The sequence below is a fragment of the Oncorhynchus keta genome, chromosome 31, assembly GCF_023373465.1.
Source record: "Oncorhynchus keta strain PuntledgeMale-10-30-2019 chromosome 31, Oket_V2, whole genome shotgun sequence".
Classification (NCBI taxonomy): domain Eukaryota; kingdom Metazoa; phylum Chordata; class Actinopteri; order Salmoniformes; family Salmonidae; genus Oncorhynchus; species Oncorhynchus keta.
This window is the reverse complement of record NC_068451.1, coordinates 5,480,501-5,497,740: the sequence shown is the minus strand read 5'-3', so window position 1 is coordinate 5,497,740 and position 17,240 is coordinate 5,480,501. Positions and strand designations below refer to the sequence as shown.

Here is a 17,240-nt window from a genome sequence, read left to right as displayed (position 1 = left end):
TCCTTGATATCTTCAAATATTCAGCTCTGCAAATATCAGAATCATGTTTTCCCATCTGACAGTCATCATGACTGATTAGCTCTATATTATTAGGAGATCACACAACCTTGGGGAACCCCAAGAGGAGGACACTACTGGACAAAATCCAAACAAATGTTGGACATTGGCCATCAACCTCCACTATATTATATAGTAGAAGATATACTGTAATCAGGTAGCACATGTTGACTTCCTGTTAACCCTTTGATTGGCTATCCCTCTCTGAATAACAACATAAAGGCCACGGTCTAGGTCGAAACACACTGTGTCTAACAGAAATTGCAACGCAACGGAACCAACATTTCCGATTGAAGGCTTATAAGCCTAGTGACTAATGGCATGCTGTCAATTAACACATCAGATTTCACATTTGGTGTTAACGCCTTGCAAGAAGCTGCATGCAAACCCGCTGATGGAAAATGGAGCTCCAGACCACATTAGTCAAGGACCCCATTTTGTGTCACTGACACTTACAACCACAGCCTATGCCATTGGTTGAGAGGAAACATCTGTGTGGGAGGTGTTGATAAATGTTTATGTAAAGTATTTTTTTTTTTATCTCTGTTTCCTACTGAGTCAACTGTTCGATTTGTGATTTGTAACTTCTGCTTAATTTCCTATAGCTTTAAATTATAATCATTAAGTGTCAGTTTCGGCGTAGGCCTGTAGCCTGCACATTTTAAAGCAGATTACTTGTGGCTGTTTTAAATATAATGCTTAAGTAGGGACTAATCTCTGCCTCAACAGTGTTTATTGTAATCATGATCGCTACCTCTGCCATAATTATTGTATTTATGGTTTGGGCCTCATTTCCAACATCAGGTAAGTGTCTGAAATTTACAAAAACATTAATATCACTCAATACTTAGCTGAGTGAAACTACCTGGGGGTTAGAATTCTCACATATGTATGGGCCTTTATTGAAAATTCAAAAGGCTATACAGTGTTTAACCTTATTGTACACTGTTATACAGCCCAACAATTAGTTTACAGATGTACCACAGAAACTTAAAAATAGATGTTTTTGAATACTCATTTGAAATGTCAATATTCAAATGTCTCTCTGGACGTTGAAAACCTGCTAATCAGTTTAATCAAATAGGACATGCATTGAGTGATTTGTTTAGGCGATTGATGAAGCTGAATTAACATGATGTTGTTATTGTTTTCTATAGGCATAAGAGAAATTGCTAACTATTTCAATCATCAATCCATCATTTATTCATCCATTCCTTACATATAAACCTTTTATAAACACTTTATTAACAGTACTTTCATGTAACGCTATTGTACTTTCTTAGTGTTTTTATCAATGTGTTGTAGAATCTTCAAGTCCTCTTCGCATACCGCTTGGGAGAAAATTGTTGATACCCTGCATAAGTAATGAAAGTCATCCAGAATCTTTTAGCTGGTTTTACAGTACAAACAATGTTGGTCGGCACCGCACCCAGATTTTTCATGAGGATAAAAGTGGCCTACATCTCATTTCCAAACATTTTTGGCATAGAAAGAGTGTTTTAAGGAATCGTTCACTTGTAATCAGCCCTTTTACAGAGGAGGATCAAGGAATATACTTATGTGGATTGTATAAAAATGACAAGATCACATATGGATTGTCCACTTCAGTTGTTCTTGAAAAAGGTTAGTCAGCCTATTATAATTGGAGATAATTTGCAAGCAGATTGATCGTCTACACTAAATTAGTTTACAGCTCACCCTAACCATCTATCTCTTTATTTAGGATCTCACATGCCAATAATAACCACTGTGTCAAGCAGTGGTTTTATGCATGAAGTAACTAAGAATGTGATTACCAGCACATATTACGCACTTGACTCCGCTCTGAACAACACCACCAACAAAAGCATAGGTGAGACCCAAAAGGAGTAGTTCTTAAACCCCAATCTCACTGACTTTCCACATGTTCTCTAACATCAACAGGATTGCCAGTTACTTTACTAACAGCATTTTCTGTAGTAACACTACGCAACACTGTTGCCTCTTTTATAGACAATGGGTCTACTCCTCCAGGTAACCGAGAACCTCAATGGCTGGCATCAACAGTAGCTGGAGTCTCTGCAGCTGTGTGCCTTTTCCTTGTTGCACTGGCACTGTTTAAATTATGCCATTTCAAATGGAGAATAATCGCAGGTAGGATAAATATACCATATTGTTATCTTTGGGGAGATCACAAGATTAATACAATTGTTTGGAGATGGTAATGCAGTTTGAGGCCCTATCTGTTTTAATGGAAATGTTTGTCTGTTTGTTCAAATGTTTAAGCTTCTGCCAATCAACTTCTCTGTGGTGGCCAGGGGACCAGCTTTGTAAGTTATCTTATCTCACCGACATTACTACTATTATTCTCGATAAAACGATATTGATGATGTTTAGTTGCACATCAATATAGTATTATGCACATACATCTATCCATCTCCTTTCAACAGGAGGAAGAAACTACATGTGTTTATTCATCCTTGGTTATCAGGAGAGTCCAACAGAGAGATGACATCAGAAATGACAATGAGTGTGTGTACAGTCATATCAGGGTCTAGGAACTAAGAATGACACTACTTTGATGAGAGGCGTAATAAATAGTTTAAATCAAGTGTTTCCATTGTGCTCAGGCACACAAAATGCCAAAAAGGCATACTGTTGTTGTTGGGAATGATTTTTATGCTTTGAATTGGTTTGTTTTATATTCTATCAAAACGTAATATAATCACATTTTAGCATGACCTTTTGTTTGTATTAAATTGTTATTGCACCGTGTCACGCACTTCTGTACTTTTAACCTTTAATTAAACCAATATTTTAAAAAATAAAAGGAAGAAAGCCTGCTTTATATATCAAAAAGCATAACGCCTGTGTATTCAGATGTCTATACATTTTATTTGTGACATACTTGTAAACAAGTTGCTGAAATGTAACATTTTGAACTCATCGATCCGCTGAGTTGCTTTCAGAACGTTTTCAGATGCTTTCGGAACGTTTCCGTTCTTTAATGCCCCTTGCTGCATATCGTTGTACAATGCGCAAACGCGGATCTGGGTGAGATGTATGATAGCGAGCTAGCTGTTCCTCCCCCATCACACGGGCTCAACTCTAGCCAATCTGTTACTGTGAACGTTGAAAACGTTTATTTGTACCTGCCTAGCAACCTAGCTAGCTTGTTTCAATGTAACTATGAGCTAACGTTAGCTAGGTTGCAAGTTAGCTTGAATTGCTGCAGTGGCAGTTTGCGAAGGAAGAAGCAGGTACTCGGCAGTCCAAGCCGCCAAACACAAGGTGAGTTAAGTGCATTTTGCCTGATTTCTCAGTTACTTTTTCTTATCGGTGACTTGTTTAATTTTTTTCTGTAGCTTATTTGGCTAGCTAGCTAACTGGCTAGCTAACTATTTGTTTGAATGAAATGAGATACTGTCTGTCTAAACTAGCTCTAACTAGCCTGATAGCTTAGCCAGTCGGGAAATATGGCTAGGTTGGAGATGCAATCATTAAGAAATTATGTTTATAGTCATAACGTTAGTCTATGTAATACGAATTAATTGAGGTGTTTTCATTTTTCCCCTTGCTCTAGTTACCTGTCTGACACTGACGAGTGATGGAGGCCCCACCAGTCTCAGTGCTGCCCATCACGGGGGGCACAATTAACATGATGGAGTACCTGCTCCAAGGTGAGTTTACCTCGTTCGAGATTCTTGAGTCTCCAGTAGGGCAGGCGTACCTATTTGGTATTCTGTGGTTGGGTATCTTGTAGGGGTCTTGAAAAATATATCCAGATCATAATCAATGTCAATACAGTACATTCGGAAAGTATTCAGACCCCTTCACTTTTTTCCACATTTTGTTATGTTATAGCCTTATTATAAAATGTATTAAATCGTTTTTTCCCCTCATCAATCTACACACAATACCACATAATGACCAAAATAATAGGTATTGCGAATGTAAAAATAAATAAAATCTTACATTTACATAAGCATTCAGACCCTTTACTCAGTACTTTGTTGAAGCACCTTTGGCTGTGTGATTACAGCTCAAGCACCTTGTCTTCCTGGGTATGACTTTACAGGCTTGCCACACTGGTATTTGGGGAGTTTCTCCCATTCTTCTCTGCAAATCCTCTGTCAGGTTGGATGGGGAGCATCACTGCACAGCTATTTTCAGGTCTCTCCAGAGATGTTCGATTGGGTTCAAGTCCGGGCTCTGGCTGGGGCACTCAAGAACATTCAGAGACTTGTCCCTATTCACTCCTGCGTTGTCTTGGCTGTGTGCTTAGGGTCGTTGTCCTGTTGAAAGGTGAACCTTTGCCCCAGTCTGAGGTTCTGAGTGCTCTGGAGCATGTTTTCATCAAGGATCTCTCTGTACTTTGCTCCGTTCATCTTTCCCTCGACCCTGACAAGTCTCCCAGCCCCTGCTGCTGAAAAACATCCCCACAGCATGATGCTGCCACCACCATGCTTTCCCGTAGGGATGGTGCCAGGTTTCTTCCAGACGTGGCCCTTTGGCATTCAGGCCAAAGAGTTCAATCTTGGTTTCATCAGACCAGAGCATCTTGTTTCTCATGGTCTGAGTCCTTTAGGTGCCTTTTGGCAAATGCCAAGCGGGTTCTCCCATCTCCACAGAGGAACTCTGGAGCTCTGTTAGAGTGACCATCTGGTTTTTGGTCACGTCTCTGACCAAGGCCCTTCTTCCTCGATTGCCCTGCTCTAGGAAGTCTTGGTGGTTCCAAACTTCTTCCAGTTTTAAGAATGATGGAGGCTACTGTGTTCTTGGGGACCTTCAATGGTGCAGATTTGTTTTTGTACCCTTCCCCAGATCTGTGCCTCAACACAATCCTGTCTCAGAGAGGTTTTTGCTCTGCCATGCACTGTCAACTGTGGGACCTTGTATAGACAGGTGTCTGCCTTTCCAAATCATGTCCAATCAATTTAATTTATCACAAGTGGACTCCAATCAAGTTGTAGAAACATCTCAAAGATGATCAATGGAAACAGGATGCACCAGAGCTAAATTTAGAGTCTCATAGCAAAGGCTCTGAAAACTTATGTAAATAAGGTATTTCTGTTTTTTATTTGTATAAACCTGTTTTTGCTTTGTCATTATTTTTGTATTGTGTGTAGATTGAGGAAAGAAATGTATTGTATTAATCTTAGAATAAGGCTGTAACGTAACAAAGTCAAGGGGTCTGAATACTTTCCGTGTTCAGCTGAAGAACCCATACCAGCCCCTGTGCTGTGGCTTGGTCACCTCTGTATCAGTTAGTTGCGATTCAATAATTGAAAATTGCTTTCTATTTTCAATGAGGCCTTTTACATTTTTGAATTTGCATTTCAATTCACTCTTAAAAAGTCCAAATGGCAAGTTGCACTGATTCAAGCTACACTTGATAATATAACATTGCTTACACCGTTCTGTCATGTCACCACACTCAGGCAGCGTCTTGGACCAGGCCCTCGAAATCCTATTGCACCGCCTCCGGGGCCTTTGTGACAACATGGAACCCGAGACATTTGCCGACCATGAGCTGGTCTACCTCCTGAAGGGCCAGCAGGGCAACCCGTTCCTGTTGCGAGCCCGCCGCTCCCTCTCCCACCCCACAGTGCCCTGGCACCTGCGCTACCTGGGCCAGCCGGAGGTGGGTGATAAGTCCCGCCACGCGCTGGTTCGCAACTGTGTGGATGTGGCCGCCTCGCACAGCCTGCCCGACTTCCTCAATGAAATGGGCTTCCGCATGGACCACGAGTTCATAGCTAAGGGCCACATTTTCCGCAAAGGTGTGCTCAAAGTGGTAGTGAGTAAACTGTCTCGCATCCTGGTCCCCGGGAATACAGAGAACACTGAGCCGCTGTCACTCTCCTACCTGGTGGAGCTCAGTGTATTGGCCCCTGCGGGCCAGGATACCATGTCAGAGGACATGCGCAGCTTCGCTGAGCAGCTCAAGCCCCTGGTTCACCTGGAGAAGATTGACCCCAAGAGACACATGTAAGAAGGAGTGTTTTATGATGAGCCTCTGTTGGCTGTCATGGACAAAGTGTAGTTTTTATTAAAACATTATTTCTTTTACATGGGACTTATTTTTGTATGATTCCTATGAGAAAGTGCTTTCCCACAGTCCTTTGTCTCTGTAAATCAACTCTAGATCTCACAATCTTGATGCGTGTCTCGTACATTTGGAGAAGGACCATCTGTCATTTGGATGTTAGTGGTGTTTGACAAGGACTTCACAGGAGGTTTATGACATAGCCAACATGGCTGATGTGACAAATGAGGCTTTGAATGAGCCAATAAATAACAATGTTTCTATTCACAGTGCCGAACTCTTAGAACACACATTTTGTGTAGTGCTTTGTTCTGTCTTTGAGATGTTTTAAAAAATGCACAGCGCTATAGTGTTTATAAAAAAATATTTTTCTCAACTCAACAGTGTCCTCTTGGTTTGCAGCACTCAACAAGTGCGTGTGCAGCAGGACACAACATCGTGTAATGTTCAGACAGGCCAGTTTGTTCTAATCTACATATTCACAACATATCCTGACATGTAGAATAATGTATCATAACATTTAAGTCATTTAGCAGACGCTCTTATCCAGAGCGACTTACAGGTGCAATTGGGCATGCCTAGCTTAAGGACACATCGACAGATTTTCCACTGGCTCGGGGAATCAAACCAGCGACATTTAGGTTACTGGCCGAATGCCCATCCTGCCGCCACATCATTCCAGCTCTATTAAAAACATTTCTATCTGCAACATTCCCCAATGTTTGTATTCTAAATGTTGACAGGTGCCATTTCCATTGACTACCACTAGGGAGCTCTCCTACTCTATTTGTAAAAACAGCCTTTCTGGTTAGAGCCAGTTATATTTGTACCTCGGATCATCTACACATGGGCTGTGGTTGCCATGGTAATAGTTAGCCACAAGATCTGCACATCTCATCCCACAACTCTAATTAGCTTTTTCAATTGCTTAATGATATATATACCTGTGAAAGCTTTCCCTTTCTTCCTCTCACAAAAGCATTGATTTCCCTTCCCCTCTCATTTCTCTTAACCCATTACTACATCAATGGCAACCTGTGTGGAGGGAGGCTCTTGTGAGTACAAGACTTGAGGCCTCATGTTGTTTAATCTACAGTCATAATTTCAAAATGGTCTTGTCATCATGTCCATTCTTGGCTAGAGATCAGTTTTCCTCTGATGCCCTCCCATATACAGTGCATTCGGAAAGTATTCAGACCCCTTCACTATTTCCACATTTTGTTCCAGCCTTATTCTAAAATTGATTAAATACAGTTTTTCCTAAATCTACAGACAATACCCCAGAATGACAAAGCGAAAAAAGGTTTTGAGAAATGTTTTCACATTTATTAAAAAATAAAAAATATTGTTCACATAAGTTTTCAGACCCTTTGCTATGAGACTCGAAATTGAGCTCAGGTGCATCCTGTTTCCATTGATCATCCTTGAGACATTTGTACAACTTGATTAGAGCACCGGTGGTAAATTCAATTGATTGGACATGATTTGGAAAGGCACACACCTGTCTATATAAGGTCCCACAGTTGACGGTGCATGTCAGAGCAAAAATCAGAGCTTCTCTGTGGAGATGGTTGTCCTTCTAGAAGGTACTCCCATCTCTGCAGCACTCCACCAATCAAGCCTTTATGGTAGAGTGGTCAGACGGAAGCCACTCCTCAGTAAAAGGCACATGACTGACCGCTTGGAGTTTGCCAAAAGGCACCTAAAGGACTCTCAGACCATGAAAAAACAGATTCTCTTGTCTGATGAAGCCAGGATTGAACTCTTTGGCCTGAATGCCAAGCGTCACGTCTGGAGGAAACCTGGCACCATCGCTTCAGTGAAGCATGGTGGTGGCAGCATCTTGCTGTGGGGATGTTTTTCAGCGGCAGGTACTGGGAGACTTGTCAGGATCGAGGGAAAGATGAACGGAGCAAAGTGCAGAGAGATCCTTGATGAAAACCTGCTCCAGAGCACTCAGGACCTAAGACTGGGGCAAAAGTTCACCTTCCAACAGGACAACGACCCTAAGCATACAGCCAAGACAATGTAGGAGTGGCTTCGGGACAAGTCTCCCTAATGTCCTTGAGTGGCCCAGCCAGAGCCCAGACTTGAAACCGATCGAACATCTCTGGAGAGACCTGAAAAAAGCTGTGCAGCGACACTCCCTATCCAACCTGACAGAGCTTGAGAGGATCTACAGAGAAAAATGGGAGAAACTCCCCGGTGTGCCAAGCTTGTAGCGTCATACCCAAGAATGCTCGAGGCTGTAATCGCTGCCAAAGGTGCTTAAAACAAAGTACAGAGTAAAGGGTCTGAATACTTATAGTACCAGTCAAAAGTTTGTACACACAGTGTCACCAGCAAAGCATCATTAAACCACCACCTCCATGCTTCACGGTGGGAACTACACATGCAGAGATCATACGTTCACATACTCTGCGTCTCACAAAGACATTGCAGTTGAAACCAAAAATATCACATTTGGACTCATCAGACCAAAGGAAAGATTTCCACCGGTCCAATGTCCATTGCTCATGTTTCTTGGCCCAAGCAAGTCTCTTCTTCTTGTTGGTGTCCTTTAGTAATGGTTTCTTTGCATAAATTCAACCATGAAGGCCTGATTCATGCAGTCTCCTCTGAACAGTTGATGTTGAGATGTGTCTTTTACTTGAACTCTGTGAAGCATTTCTTTGGGCTGCAATTTCTGAAGCTGGTAACTCTAACTTATCCTCTGCAGCAGAGGTAACTCTGGGTCTTCCTTTCCTGTGGCGGTCCTCATGAAAGCCAGTTTCTTCATAGCGCTTGATGTTTTTTGTGACTGCACTTGAAGAAACTATCAAAGTTGTTGAAAATGTTCGCATTGACTGACCTTCATGTCTTAAAGTAAAGATGGACTGTCGTTTCTCTTTGCTTATTTGAGCTGTTCTTGCAATAATATGGACTTGGTATTTTTCCAAATAGGGCTTTCTTCTGTATACCACCCACAACACAACTGATTGGCTCAAATGCATTAAGCTTTAAACAAGGCACACCTGCTAATTGAAATGCATTCCAGGTGACTACCTTATGAAGCTGGTTGAGAGAATGCCAAGGATGTGGAAAGCTGTCATCAAGGCAAAGGGTGGCTACTTTGAGGAATATAAAATATAAAATACACTGCTCAAAAAAATAAAGGGAACACTAAAATAACACATCTTAGATCTGAATGAATGAAATATTTATATTAAATACTTTTTTCATTACACAGTTAAATGTGCTGACAACAGAATCACACAAAAATTATCAATGGAAATCAAATTGATCAACCCATGGAGGTCTGGATTTGGAGTCACACTCAAAATTAAAGTGGAAAACCACACTACAGGCTGATCCAACTTTGATGTAATGTCCTTAAAACAAGTCAAAATGAGGCTCAGTAGTGTGTGTGGCCTCCACGTGCCTGTATTGACCTCCCTACAACGCCTGGGCATGCTCCTGATGAGGTGGCGGATGGTCTCCTAAGGGATCTCCTCCCAGACCTGGACTAAAGCATCCGCCAACTCCTGGACAGTCTGTGGTGCAACGTGGCGTTGGTGGATGGAGCGAGACATGATGTCCCAGATGTGCTCAATTGGATTCAGGTCTGGGGAACGGGCGGGCCAGTCCATAGCATCAATGCCTTCATCTTGCAGGATCTGCTGACACACTCCAGCTACATGAAGTATAGCATTGTCTTGCATTAGGAGGAACCCAGGGCCAACCGCACCAGCATATGATCTCACAAGGGTTCTGAGGATCTCATCTCAGTACCTAATGGTACCTAATGGCAGTCAGGCTACCTCTGGCGAGCACATAGAGTGCTGTGCGGCCCCCCAAAGAAATGCCACCCCACACCCACAGCCAAACCGGTCATGCTGGAGGATGTTTCAGGCAGCAGAGCGTTCTCCACGGCGTCTCCAGACTGTCGCGTCTGTCACATGTGCTCAGTGTGAACCTGCTTTCATCTGTGAAGAGCACAGGGCGCCAGTAGCGAATTTGCCAATCTTGGTGTTCTCTGGCAAATGCCAAACGTCCTGCACGGTGTTGGGCTGTAAGCACAACCCCCACCTGTGGATTTCGGGCCCTCATACCACCCTCATGGAGTCTGTTTCTGACCGTTTGAGCAGACACATGCACATTTGTGGCCTGCTGGAGGTCATTTTGCAGGGCTCTGGCAGTACTCCTCCTGCTCCTCCTTGCACAAAGGCGGAGGTAGTGGTCCTACTGCTGGGTTGTTGCCCTCCTACGGCCTCCTCCACGTCTCCTGATGTACTGGCCTGTCTCCTGGTATCGCCTCCATGCTCTGGACACTACGCTGACAGACACAGCAAACCTTCTTGCCACAGCTCGCATTGATGTGCCATCCTGGAGGAGCTGCACTACCTGAGCCACTTGTGTGGGTTGTAAACTCCGTCTCATGCTACCACTAGACTGAAAGCACCGCCAGCATTCAAAAATGACCAAAACATCTGCCAGGAAGCATAGGAACTGAGAAGTGGTCTGTGGTCAACACCTGCAGAACCACTCCTTTATTGGGGGTGTCTTGCTAATTGACTATCATTTCCACCTGTTGTCTATTCCATTTGCACAACAGCATGTGAAATGTATTGTCAATCAGTGTCGCTTCCTAAGTGGACAGTTTGATTTCACAGAAGTGTGATTGACTTGGAGTAAAGTGTTCACTTTATTTCTTTGAGCAGTGTATATTTTAATTTGTTTAACAATTTTTGGTTTCTACATGATTCCATAAGTGTGATTTCATAGTGTTGATGTCTTCATTATTATTCTATAATGTTGAAAAAAGTAAAAATAAAGAAAAACCCTTGAATGAGTAGGTGTGTCCAAGCTTTTGACTGGTACTGTATGTAAATGTGATATTTCATTCTAATTTTTTTGCTTTGTCATTATGTGTGTGTACATTGATGTGTGTGTGTTCGTTGATGGGGGTGGGGGGGCAATTTAATCCATTTTAAAATGAGGCTATAACATAACAATTTGTAGAAAAAGTCAATGTGGTCGAAATACTTCCCGAATGCTCTGTAGCTGCAAGTGCACATCATGCCCAATGCTCAAAGGTATACTGCGAGATTTTGTTTTCATACTTACCCATAGTCAGACGAACGAGTCAGACGAACAAATGGATACAATTTTTAGTCTCTGCATGCAGTTTGCATATCATTAGCTTAAGACAATTGCTGTAAGTCTCCCGGTACAGTAGCGAGCTTTGGAGAACTACTCCAAAGCTGGGTGGTTGGTCATGTATAATCTTACAAAGCTAAACATACTGTCGTCATCGATATTTTATACACGTGTTACTTTTACTGAACATAAGAAATATGATTCTATCCACTTCCTTATTCATTCTCCGATGTCGTATAGAGATTGCAAAGTTGTATTTGTCCCAGCAGGGTGTCTGTGAGCGCACGGCCAGTGCCATTGAGACAGGTAATGGAAAAGTAGGTAAGTAGAATAATGACCTAAATTGTGAAATCTCGCAGTAACCCTGCATTGACTGAGCTGGCAGTTCAATGTCAAGTGACCCTGGTGTGTTAAGAGGCGACTGTGTCTGAAAGGAGGGGCTGGGAAGCAGGTGGCTATCTCTCCTTGACTTATTAGCCTGTCAGGTTTGGTGAACAGTTTGACGTTTATTGTCATAAATCAGAACTGAGCGATTTTGGCTAGATGGGCCAGCTGCAAAGTCTAAATAGTCTCGTAAAAATGAATTTAAGGGCAGGCATTAGGGTTACTAGCAGTGTGGTTAAGGTTAGGTTTCAAATCTGATTGTATAACTTTGTGGTTGTGCCAGCTAGTCACCACTCTGCAATGCTTTGGTTGGCGAGGTCTTGCTCATTGGTAGAGAGGACTATTTTATTTCAACATGGGCTCACCTGCCCTCACTTCCGGCCTGCCTTACAACATGTCTGTCCCATTGCCATTAAGTCTGCTTGTAATGATTCAAATACAGCCCTTTTCTGTGCACAGAATTCCATAGTGGCTGATTTATCAATGAAAGTACAAGATAGAGACAGCGCTCTTCTTACCACTTTGACCAACAACCAAAACCAGACTCATGGCCCGAAGGACAAGGACTGAGTCTGATGTTTCTTGCTGCCTGTAAAGTGAATTATATATTAAAGAAGCAGATGCCTCTTGCCCAGGGCTGTTTATGTCCAGCCCATCATACACAACATTCTGCTGGCTTTATTCCACTTAAACTTGTGTTTAGTAGCCTGATCTCTGGTCATGAGCCCCCCCGCCCTGTGTACCTTTCCTCCGCGCTGCCTGAGGAACCCAGCCAGGCTAATCAGCTGCTTGGCATCGGGCCCTCTCAGCCATTGTGGATCCAGCCAACCAATGGTTTCTTCTTGTGCGAGTGAGTGATTTAACTCACTGCCGGAGGCAGAGGCCAAGCGATGGTGCCTCAGTTTCTTAGAAAATAGAGCTCAGAGTTCCTCCTAAAAACCAGATTAAACAATGAGGTAAATGCAGTAACATGACCTCTTGGGTTGCACACAGTCAATAGTAATGTTCATCATGTGCAGTCAGTAGTAAAGCATATAGCGATCTTTGGCTCAGCAGAAGGTTATGGACATCTCATAGACTACCCCTATTAAGAAATATGAATCGTATTAATTGAGGATTGTCAGGATAATGTACTTGCAGATAATGTACTTATATGCCCATTGTAGAGGGTCATGGACATAACCCTGACCTTCCCACTCCTCATCTCACCCGCCATGGCTCTAATAAGTGGGAAATCAATGTGTATTCCTCAATGTCATGTTCATGTATTTGACAACCAGAACACACATCTATGCCACCTTTACCATCTTCTGCCACCCAAAGAAACAGCCTAGTACAGGAGAATTGTCAAGGAGATTTTTATCATCCAGACATTGTTTAACTTGTAAATAGGATTAAGCAGACCAGTATCGTATTAGTTAAACCTCTCACTCTCAGAGCCCTCGAAACAACAGAGGAAAGAAACTGTTACCTGCGCACCACTTTTATCCCACTCCGCTGCATTCCGTCGTAATTATAGCCTCTTGGATCCACTCATCTTTGTGCCTCTGAACATTGTGTTCATACCAGGTAGGGCCCGTGCCAAGATCTGTGCCACGATAAGCCTGACTCTTTGCCCAGGGCAGGAAGTATTTAAGTCAGCCCAAGTTGGGCTGGTGCCACGGAGGGGGTGAAATCCAGACTTGCCTACTCAGGAACATTCTTGATAATTGGAAAGGAGCCTCTCCTTCCTGTGTTATTGGGAGCCCATATGCTTGGTGAAGGAGGCGAACTGTGACTGAAGAGGAGGGAGGCGTTTTCCCAGGACGGACATCGGTCTCCCCAGGGCCTCCTTGTGGCTCCTCCAACTTCCAGTCTTCCAGTACCACCAGAGCGACATGGGTACATGGCCTACTTAAGTAAAGATGTGAGGTTGCTGGAGGTGGGAGGGGAATGATGGGTGGGTCTAGGCTGTGGGGAAGTGGGAGGGAACCCTTTATTTTTTGTAGGTGAATGAAATTCCACTGAGTGCTTTTTCGGTGTGCCAATTTACAGGCGCAACTTGTGCTGTTGTGGAGCAGCTCTTAGCACAGCCTGCGGCTGCCCCGCTTGTGGCTGTAGTGGTTCGCTGTGGTGAAGGGCTTTTGGAAGATCAGCCAAAGAGAGCGCCTTAAGCCAGCCCTCCTGCCTCGGAATGTCTGGTATGGGGACCAGTGTAAAGCAGCCTGCCTGCCTGGACGGGCCGGCTGTACACACACTCTCGGCGCTAGGCTACGTCTCCTGACAGTGACAAGGCCTCCCTCTGTCTCTCCACCTATTCCTCGCCTCCCCTCTTCTCCCTCCTGAGGTGTGGTCCTTTTCCAAGCCTCTGGATTGGGTCAACTGTCTCTCATCACATCTGATTAGTTATTTTTTTATATGTTCTCTGTCTCAGTAGAAGTTCTTGTTCCGAGACATGTTATGCAATGCTGGCCGAAACTCCATAGCTTGGAAATTGTAACTTTTCAGTGTCTCTGAAGAGTGTGAAGAGCGCCCTGCAAAACTCTAACTAGCATAGTAATAAAAAACTGTCTGTTAAGCTAGAGTATATTTTTTGTTGTTGCATGGGCTGCATCTCAATCAACCACATCCGTTGATGTCGGCCTTCATCATATGCTGTGAAAGGTGGCAGAGCTAGTGTGGTATTTGTCAGACCAGGAGACATCCTGAAAATCTGTCTTCTCACAAAAACATCTGTAGTGTCTGAACGGTTTGGCCTAAACACTAATATGACCCCTCTATTGAAAGGTGAGACTCTCACGAATGCGTTGGTTGATTTCCTCTAGGATGCCCAAAAGACTCATCTGAAGGTAGACCAGTACCATCTCAAAATATTTATGGAAGTATACAACCGTTCAAAAGTTTGGGGTCGCTTAGAAATGTCCTTGTTTTTGAAAGAAAAGTACATTTTTTTGTCCATGAAAATAACATAAAATTGATCAGAATTACAGTGTAGACATTGTTAATATATTAAATGACTATTGTAGCTGGAAACGGCTGATTGTTTTTGGAATAATTAGGAGTACAGAGGTCCATTATCAGCAACCATCACTCCTGTGTTCCAATGGCACGTTGTGTTAGCTAATCCAAGTTTCTCATTTTAAAAGGTTATTTGATTATTAGAAAACCCTTTTGCAATTATGTTAGCACAGCTGAAAACTGTTGTTCTGATTAAAGAAGCAATAAAACTGGCCTTCTTTAGACGAGATGAGTATCGGGCTCAAAATAGCCAGAAACAAAGGACTTTCTTCTGAAACTTGTCAGTCTATTCTTGTTCTGAGTAATGAAGGCTATTCCATGCGAGAAATTGCCAAGAAACTGAAGATCTCATACAACGCTGTGTACTACTCCCTTCACAGAACAGTGCAAACTGGCCCTAACCAGAATAGAAAGAGGAGTGGGAGGCCCCAGTGCACACTTGAGCAAGAGGACAAGTACATTAGAGTGTCTAGTTTGAGAAACAGATGCCTCACAAGTCCTCAACAAGCAGCTTCACTAAATAGTACCCTCAAAACACCAGTCTCAACTTCAACATTGGGATGCTGGCCTTCTATGTAGAGTTTCTCTGTCCAGTGTCTGTGTTCTTTAGCCCATCTTAATCTTTTCTTTTTATTGGCCAGTCTGAGATATGGCTTTTTCTTTGCAACTCTGTCTAGAAGGCCAGCATCCCGGAGTCGCCTCTTCACTGTTGACGTTGAGACAGGTGTTTTGCGGGTACTATTTAATGAAGCTGCCAGTTAAGGACTTGTGAGGTGTCTGTTTCTCAAACTAGACCCTCTAATGTACTTGTCCTCTTGCTCAGTTGTGCACTGGGGCCTCCCACTCATCTTTCTATTCTGGTTAGAGCCAGTTTGCATTGTTCTGTGAAGGGTATCTCAAGCGATATATTTATTGGTCATACCATGACACACTATGACACATTCTTCCATGTACAATTTCACAACTGAGTCTTTACTGCATTTTGTAGTCATATTGTGCAACTTTAACTGTACTTACTGTAGTAGGTGTAATGGGTGGGGACTTGGTAGACAATCTCAGCTTGTTCTTTAAATAGATGTTTTTGTGGTTTGGGATCTTTGTGGCCACTTATATCACTCAAGGAATATGTGAGTGCCCATTGTTGTTTGTGTGTGCTGTCAGTCCCTCAACTAAACAATGCTATTCGATCCACCATCTAGTATTGTCCTCAGAACAAAAGCTTCATCCAAAAACTTCAATCATGGGTAAAATAATGTAGAACATTGACAACCCCATTCGCAGAACAAATAATGCAATGTGAAGTAAGGTGTGTGTGTGTGTGTGTGTGTGTGTGTGTGTGTGTGTGTGTGTGTGTGTGTGGCAATGGCTGTGGGTTAGTAGTGTAGGCCTACCTATCTCATAACTGGTGCGTGCAGACATTCCGTAATGGCCACGACATTGCCCAACCGCTCACCTGATCCTGGCTTGGTTACTTCACTAGACAATGGGCAGCAAGCCAACATGCAGTCTAAGGGTCCACCCCAAATACTTTCAAGATGGAAGATTACATTTGATTCCTCACGAATGAAAAACATATAAAAACAAATATTTAAAAGTCACTGCCCTGATCCTGAATCTATCCTGTATTCTTTTGAACACTGTATTAGTGAGCAACCCATGTACAGTAAATTAGATGTCTCCATGTGTGTAATAACTGTGTAATAGGATTGTAAAGCAAGTTTTATTTATTTGGTGGAAAGTACAGTATAGGTCAGTGTTTGGGTATATGTTTTCCATTCCTGTGTGGTTCAAAAAATGCATTATGGGTTAGGCAGCCCCCTATGTCTATTTTTACTTTTCTAGTTTTATGTAGTTTATAGGGCTCATGTCTGTTTTTCGAAAACCACTGACCCATATGTTTTGAGTTAGACTAACATGGTGTCTAAATACCCCGTCTGTGACTACTCTTTGCTTTTGTTCACCTTTGACTATTACTGTCAATGACAAATATGTGATGCAGACTTACCACCAATAAAATGATAAATTCTCAGTCAAAGTAAAGGACACTACATTGATTACATTATTCATCTGAATGAACCCCTTCGGCCATATAATCAGCCAATGGACAACGTGGTCTGAACTGCGGTAGCCAATCGCGTCTAAGCACCTGAGCAATGCTCCCGTCTAGCTGTTAATTTTGACACATGAGGAGGCGGCACCATACAGTGGGCGGAATCCCCTCGGTCAATGTAGCAATCTGGTTGTTACACACACGGGTCAAACAGGGGCTGCCACTGGGAGTCTGACATCCTCAACGGTCATTTCTGCAAGTGTAGAAAGAAACAGGCTGCTGTAACGCATCGAAGCTTGGCAAAAGCGATTTTAGAAAATTATGTGCTACGCCTACATTTTCTTCCGGTGATGGAGGGAAAAGAGCAGAGATAATTGAACAGCATGTAGCTATTTTATTTTTTCTTCACTCATATCGGATTAGAATCTGGGGTTAACTAATCTCTGTTAATCTGAACTAAATCTATCTAATTGTGGTAGAAAACTACACTCCCGCTGTTCTGGTGCACCACCAGAGACGCTTTGCGCATCAGTGGGTCTTTTTGGACACCGTGCCGCCAAAAGGAGATTATCAACTGATTCTCCA

The 17,240-nt window shown here is 42.9% G+C and overlaps 1 protein-coding gene across 1 annotated transcript; it reads left to right on the top strand.

Annotated features, from left to right (window-relative positions):
- Nucleotides 1-20: 20 nt before the first annotated feature.
- Nucleotides 21-6,461, top strand: LOC118364255 (mediator of RNA polymerase II transcription subunit 18). The gene is made up of 7 exons (XM_035745646.2): nt 21-1,680; nt 1,781-1,909; nt 2,050-2,190; nt 2,323-2,366; nt 2,487-3,327; nt 3,620-3,716; nt 5,478-6,461. Exons 6-7 carry the CDS (start codon nt 3,644-3,646, stop codon nt 6,029-6,031), a joined length of 627 nt encoding a protein of 208 aa, XP_035601539.1. The 5' UTR covers nt 21-1,680; nt 1,781-1,909; nt 2,050-2,190; nt 2,323-2,366; nt 2,487-3,327; nt 3,620-3,643; the 3' UTR covers nt 6,032-6,461.
- The last annotated feature ends 10,779 nt before the right edge of the window (nt 6,462-17,240 follow it).